Source organism: Oratosquilla oratoria, chromosome 7 (genome assembly GCF_046742065.1).
Source record: "Oratosquilla oratoria isolate Oo_2021 chromosome 7, ASM4674206v1, whole genome shotgun sequence".
NCBI lineage: Eukaryota > Metazoa > Arthropoda > Malacostraca > Stomatopoda > Squillidae > Oratosquilla > Oratosquilla oratoria.
This window is the reverse complement of record NC_134783.1, coordinates 8,516,754-8,524,253: the sequence shown is the minus strand read 5'-3', so window position 1 is coordinate 8,524,253 and position 7,500 is coordinate 8,516,754. Positions and strand designations below refer to the sequence as shown.

Here is a 7,500-nt window from a genome sequence, read left to right as displayed (position 1 = left end):
TGTGAGTCCCCACAAAATCTGTGCAAACTTTCTTAAATGACAGCCAAGCAGCTTTTTCAAGATCATTTAGCTCTTCATCAAAATTCTGGTCTCTCATCAGGTCCCTTATCCGTGGTCCAACAAAAATAATTTCTTTTATTTTTGCGTCACTTACTTTAGGAAAATTATTTTTCAAGTATGTGAATCCCTTGCCAGTTCTATCCATACCTTTAACAAAAATTTCATCAACCCTAGCTTAATATGCAAAGGAGGCAGGTTTTTTTTTCTTCTTCTTTTCTGAATCAACAAGATAAGGATTAACATTCTTCTCTCCTGGGGTCAGAGATCGTTTCGGCCACACATTCTTTTCATTGTGATTTTTCTTATTTCGACTGTCCCACTCACAAAGAAAGCAACAAAAATTTGTGTAACCCAGCTGCATTCCAAATAAATTTGCCACAACTTTAGGTCACCACAGATATCCCATTTATGTTCTTCATACTTAATTTTTTGCAATAGAAGCTTCATACTCTTAGCTGCATGGGTCATAGGACATCGGTTATAGGAAAAATGTTTGAATCAATAATAGTAAATAGACTCAGAGAACACATCGAAGGGCATAATTTAATTCGTGATTCATGGCATGGTTTCTCCAAGGGTAAGTCATGTGTCACCAATCTTCTATCCTTTTACACTAAAGTATATAAGGCGTCAGACAACAACAACAACAAAAATACGATATTATTTACCTTGACTTTAGCAAAGCGTTCGACAAGGTGCCTCACCAGAGACTACTAAATAAAATCAAAGCCCATGGCATTGGAGGAAAAGTGTTAGAATGGATTAGAGCTTGGATTAGTAACAGAAAACAGCGGGTCACCATAAATGGAATAAAATCTAGGTGGGGCAATGTTACTAGTGGGGTCCCCCAGGAATCGGTTTTGGGTCCCTTGTTGTTCATTATGTACATAAATGACTTAGACGATGGGATAGATAGTGATGTTAGTAAGTTTGCGGACGACACTAAAATATGACGCCTAATTGGGTCAGGAGACGACGCAGAGATTCTGCAGGATGATCTTAATAAATTGTTAACATGGTCGGAGAAATGGTAAATGAACTTCAATATCTCTAAGTGTAGCTACACAACCCCAAAAATAGATACATCTTAGATAACACGTTTTTAGAAAAATCTGAGTGCGAGAGGGACTTGGGAGTTCTGGTGAGTCCGGACCTTAAAACCAGGAAGCAGTGCATTAGCGCCAGAAATAAAGCTAACAGCACATTAGGTTTCATTGATAGGACGGTAACGAATAGAAGTGCAGAGGTAATTATTCAACTCTATCTAGCAATAGTTAGGCCCATCCTTGACTATGCGGTACAGTTTTGGTCTCCGTCCTACAGAATGGACATAAATTCACTAGAATCAGTACAGAGAAGAATGACCAAAATGATACATGGACTCGGAAATTTGCCGTACGAAGAGAGGCTTAGGCACCTAAACTTACACACTCTGGAAAGACGCAGAGTGCGGGGTGATCTAATAGAAGTGTTCAAGTGGATCAAAGGCTATAACAAGGGAGATGCAAACAAGGTCATCATAATAAAACAACAGGGCAGGACTCGTAGTAATGGGTATAAACTGGACAAATTTAGATTTAAGAAGGAAATAGGCAAGAATTGGTTTACTAATAGGGTGGTCGATGAATGGAATAAACTTAGTAACCATGTAGTAAGCGCTGAAACTATCAGTTGTTTTAAAAAACGATTAGACAACTTTATGGATGGGGACGACAGGGGGTGATGGATACGGAGCTGCCTAGTGTAGGCCTTATGGTCTCTTGCAGTCTCCTTTATTCTTATGTTCTTATGTTCTTATGTTCCATTGTGGAGCAAAGCAGCTTTCAGGCTCACTTTTGAGGAGTCAATAAACAAGCGCCACTCATTCCTGTCACATTTATGGTTAAGTTCCTCCATAACAGAACATACATCATTGCAAAACACCACACTATCCTAAAGTGTGAAAAACTTCAAAATCGCAGTGTCGCTTTCGATAAAAACTAACTTTGGATTCTTTCTGGAAAATATTCCAGCCCTTTAATTTGGAAGCAAGAAGTTCAGATTGCTTTTTTGACAAGTTTAAATCCCGTATAAGATCATTCAGATCTCCCTGATTCAATATGGTTCATTTGAAGAACAGATTGGCTGAAAGTGCATAACAATCTCGCGCAATGTTGCCAAACTCAGTGTTACCAAGCGCTTGATTGAAATTTATCCCACGTAACACATAACGTATCATACTGTGGAACACAAAAACTGTGGTTGATGGAAAAAATTGGACATTACTTTGGGATTATGCATGCAAAAATATATAAGATAGTGCTATTGTTTTCCCTGGGACAAATTCTTTGTTGACCAGTGTTATTTAATATATTCATGGGTGTTAAACCCCGTAGACTAATTCCGTCATATCGCACATATTAATTAATGTTTTTTTTATCATTATTTATTATTATTATTAATATATTCATGGTGTCGAACCCAGGAGTGAACATGGCTTCAGAGGAGAGGTGAAGAAGAGGTGGAGATAAAGGGGTTCCTTTTACTGCCACGGTCGACTTACGAGTAGCCTAAGCGCAAACTGAAACGCAGGCGACAGAGGCGACGCAGCACAGAGCAAAGGCAGACTTCCTTTTGCTGAACTGAAGTACAGTTTGAACTTCTTTCTCACTTGAAATGCTGAGGTAGTACATCTAGAACAGTGGTTCTTAACCTTAGGTACCTGAACCCCCATGGGGAACGAAACCTTAAACCTGGGGGGTACGAGACATGATAGCCATGAGAAAGCATAATGTGCATTCATTGTATTCTATTAATTGAGATTTTTAATTTGAAATAAAAAATACCTTTGTTCAGTAATTGAGTATATCTAATTATTTATCAACAAAGTTTGTAATGTATTTATAATGGATGGGGGTACGAGAAAATTTTCTGAGATATCAAGGGGTACGGGGGCACTGAAAAAGGTTAAGAACCACTGATCTAGAAGCATTTCAAGTGGGAGAGAGACGTTTGATCTGTACTTAAATTCAGCAACAGGAAGTCTGCATTTGCTCTGTGCTTTGTCGCCTGCGTCTCAGTTTGCGCTTAAGCTTACTCTGGCTAATTCCGCCAGGCAATTTTATTCATCCAAGAGAAACCTGCAGTTACCTGAGAGTTAAGTAACACAAACCTAGTATATACACACTCCAGGAAAAATAACCAAAGAAATAACTACAGAAATTTAGGAGGTGGTTGGAGCTGGGGGGGGGGATGTGTCGTTCCTAAACAGACTAGAGTTTAAATGTTAACCATAACACTAACGCAGTTAGTTTTCAGTATTCGGAATCCGTAGAATTCGGAAGTCTCCAATATTCGGAACGAGAACTACTTTGGGATATTCTCCATGTAACAGTTTCTCTTTGCACTCATTGGTTGCACCAGCATCACATGTCACACCCGTGATACCCACGACGGAATCCGGAGAATTCTGGCATGTTTCACAAAGGCGTTGTTATCGTTGCGACTATGAGCGAGATGGAAATCCAAGAGATTACAAATGGAGAGCACTTGGCCACAGGTACTGAAAGAAGAATTTCAGGAGAAATGATATTGAATTCTAGATTGTAACAACACATTTACAACAAAATATTCTTTATTGTGAATTGCATATATGCTGTACTCGAAAAAGATGTAAAATGCATTTTGTATGACTGTGATGTGTTTTAATTGTATTGTCATAACCATAACTTGAAGGCGTATATTAAGTTCTTTGGTGCAAACAATTATTTTTCTTTTTTCTTCTTTTCTTTTTTGTGTGTGTTTTCGTAAAGGGGGAAAGGAGGAGGAGTGGGAGGGAAGAAATAGGAGGGGAAGAGGAAAATATTGATTACGATACACTTGAGAGCACAAATTGTTCGACATTTTGTTATCATGCATTGGTATCAAAAGGTTCTTCACGTCATCACCTATGATTGAGAAAGGGGTCCGCCAACTGGCGGTTGTCTTGACAACAGAAGTAAACAAAGATCCTCCGTGATGAACGACATGACGACAATTTTCCACGTCATGGTTACCAGATAAAGAGATGAGGAACTTGCTTCCCCATGTGTACCGAGGAAGTTCTGAGTATTCAGAGAGCTGGGTTCCAAGTAAAGCCTCGTTGACACGCGGCTAGCTTAGTAGCCGCTAGTGCTAGCAACTTGTTAACTACCCCTCTATTTGCCCTATGTTCACGGAATAAACTTATCTCCAAAGTATCCTAGTCTCAACACTTACTTGCCGGGTAAGTTAACTTGCAGCTAGCACTGGTGGCTACTAAACTAGCCCCGTATCAACGAGGCTTCGTGTCTCGAAATCGTGTTGGTAAGTTGAAAAAAAGGTCCCAATGTTCCCCGCCCATGACTAACACGGTCTCTCTCTCTCTCTCTCTCTCCTTCGCAGGCCCACAACGATCCAAGGAGCACCATGGCACAAGGTTAATCTCCACGCCCGATCTTCCCCGAGGACTTGGCAGCCCCATCCCGCCCACTTCCTCCTCCTGGCCGGCGCGGCGGGCGGCCCCCACGGCATGCTCACACTCCACGCCCACCCTCCGCCACGCCTACGCTCCCTCACATGTCCCCTGGCCCCAGGGACGCTCCTATGCTAAAGCACATGCTTACTGTCGCCACGTCCAACTCGACCGGTAGGCAGGGGGGCGGGGGCGGGGGTGGAGCGGGCCCGCGGCGAGGGGAGCACCACCCCCCTCATGCCACAGACACGCTGGAGGGCCGACGCTCCCTCCCCGGGGGAGGGGCGCCCTCGAACGGGGGTCCCCTGCCTGGTGTGCACCACCATCCTCATCACCTCCATAACCATACCCCCCATCCGGGACCACCACACCACCACCACCACCCTCACCACCTCCAGCAACAGCAACAGCAACAACAACAACAGCAGCAGGCGGCGCAGCAGCAGCAGCCGAATCACCACGGTGCCTCTCCCGTGACGCAGCTCAGTGTAAAGGTGAATGGCGCGGCGGGAGGCCGGCACCACCCAGCCCTCAACATGTCTTCGCTCTCGTCCTCGAAGCATTCGGTGGGCGGCAACTCCGGCAGCGTCAGCCCCGGAACGACCACCGTCACCCGGACGACCGGCCTCGACCACTCGAGGGACCAGAGCCACCTCACCGACCTCTCCCACCTCTCGCACCTTTCGCACCTCTCCCCAATCCCTCCCGCCGACGCCTCTAAGGTGACGGCGGCGACGAAGAGGTCGACCACGGGGAGCCTCCTTCCGAGGTTCATCAGCCTGAGTCGAGGATCAGGTGCCAGGGCCGCACTCACCTCCCTGGGTCTCCTCTGCCTCACTTCCCTCCTGCTGGCGCTGCTGGCACTCACCTTCCTCGTCGAACTCACGCCGCTCGAGGGCAACGCTGACGGAGTCCACGAGGTCACGCTCGCCCTCGCCGCCCTTACCCTCTCCCTCGACCTCAGCTGCCTCCTCATCTGCTCGGCACAATTCATCTTCGCCGTCAAACTGGCCAAGTCGCCCAATGGCGAGGAACGGTGAGTACCCAATGCGCAGTTTGTCCTGTCCTCTTCAGGTCCTCAACAATACACACACACACACACACACACACACACACACACACATATATATATATATATATATATATATTATATATATATATATATATATATGTGTGTGTGTATTCACTTCACTTGGTCTTTGGATCACGTGTTGGACTCGTGATCGACAGCTATTTCCCTCCTGGAAGAGAGCTCAGAGCTCGTAGGTCCGATCTATGGGTAATGCTATGACCTTGCACACACACACACCCAACTCCCCGCCCACGAGAGTTGGAGTAACACCCCTCAGCGCTGCGATACTGATATTATTTCAGCCCCGGGCGAGGGTCGAACCCGGACCTCCGTAGTGCGTGTGTGTGTGTGTGTGTGTGTTCGTAAAGAGCCGGAGTCCAGGAGCCATGTTATCGGAAAATTTCGAAACACTGGACTCAGAGTAATAGTATTTATTACCAGTAATAAATACTGTTACTCTGAGTCCAGTGTTTCGAAATTTTCCGATATATATATATATGTATATATATATATATGTGTGTGTGTGTGTGTGTGTGTGTGTGTGTATGTATGTATGTATGCATGCATTTATGTATAACATACGGTTCGCACTATACATTCAACCTTATCAAGCCGGACTAAACCAGCAAGACAAGATACAAAGATTATATCGTCCTCCAGAGCATAGTTCGGTCTTGCAATGGACCAACACAGCTGAATTCACATACGTGTATTTACCTAATTGTTACAGGAAATGAGCAACGCTCGTAGGGTCCTGTCGTGTGTTTTTACGCGCGCGAATCTATAGAATTCTTAGGTATCCGTCACACCCTCGTCAGAGGAAATTGTACATTGTTAGGGGTGACTTTAAATTTACATAGCGAAATTCTGTGACGTCCGTTACCGCCCGTCACACCTACCTTTTGCCTGAACACAACTCAAAATGCAAAAAAAAAAGTTGAAATTTGGCTCTAGAAAGAAATAATTACGCATAGCCAGCAATATGTTGCACGCTCAAGAGTGAAAAATCCTAATTCATTCATTCTTTATTGTTTAAAATGAAAAAGAAATGAATACCATTTACTATGAAGTCCTATAAAAATCAAATTAATTATTAAACCCTGAAGTAGGGCTTTATCAAAGTATTTTTCGAGCCAAATTGACTTATTTCATGTGAAATTGAACGAGACGTAGAGTTTGTACATCTCGACAATAAATGTTAGCGATAACTGCAACAGTATTGAATCCTTTGAGGATTCATTCCAACTCTGAATACGCGTTAGCGTGTTCAGAAAAAAATTCTAGCGAATTACATTTCACTATTGAGACATTGCATCTTGCATCGTTAAAAGATAATAATGATAACAATAATAATAATAATAATAATAATAATAATAATAATAATAATAATAATAATAATAATAATAATAATGATAATGATAATGATAATAACAATAACAATAATAATAATAATAATAATAATAATAATAATAATAATGATAATAACAATAACAATAATAATAATAATAATAATAATAATAATAATAATAATAATAATAATAATAATAATAATATGATAAGGACTCGAACCCAATGCTTGGATGCCCCTAGTCAGCGCCAATTTCGAATCCCAGTTCGTAACTTAAATTTTCTCTTTTTTCTTCTTCCAGAAGCGAATTCATTGTTCCATAACGGTTGTTAAGACTTGATAATTCGTTCTTATCTCTACCGTGCAGAACGGTAAACAATGAAAATAAATAAAGGTGTTGCTTTCCCAGGAGGTTTTATCATTATCACTATAATTGTTTCATATATTTTATTAGGTCTGTTATTTGTATTATGTTTGCTATTTGTGACAGTCTTTCCATTATTTTTCATAGCTACTTTGTTGTCAGGTCAACCGGGGAAGCCGCATGTA

General features: G+C 42.3%; 1 protein-coding gene across 2 annotated transcripts in view; it reads left to right on the top strand.

The window, feature by feature from the left end:
• The window catches only part of LOC143026987 (uncharacterized), a 132,035-nt gene that overhangs the window by 68,398 nt on the left and 56,137 nt on the right, over positions 1–7,500 (top strand). Inside the window, exon 2 of one of the 2 annotated variants that reach the window (XM_076187794.1) lies at positions 4,462–5,567. In XM_076187794.1, coding sequence (XP_076043909.1) covers positions 4,636–5,567 — 932 coding nt within the window. In that variant the 5' untranslated portion in view covers positions 4,462–4,635. Of the gene's footprint in view, positions 1–4,461; positions 5,568–7,500 lie in introns of those variants that run through there. The other variant, XM_076187795.1, reaches the window with a different exon arrangement.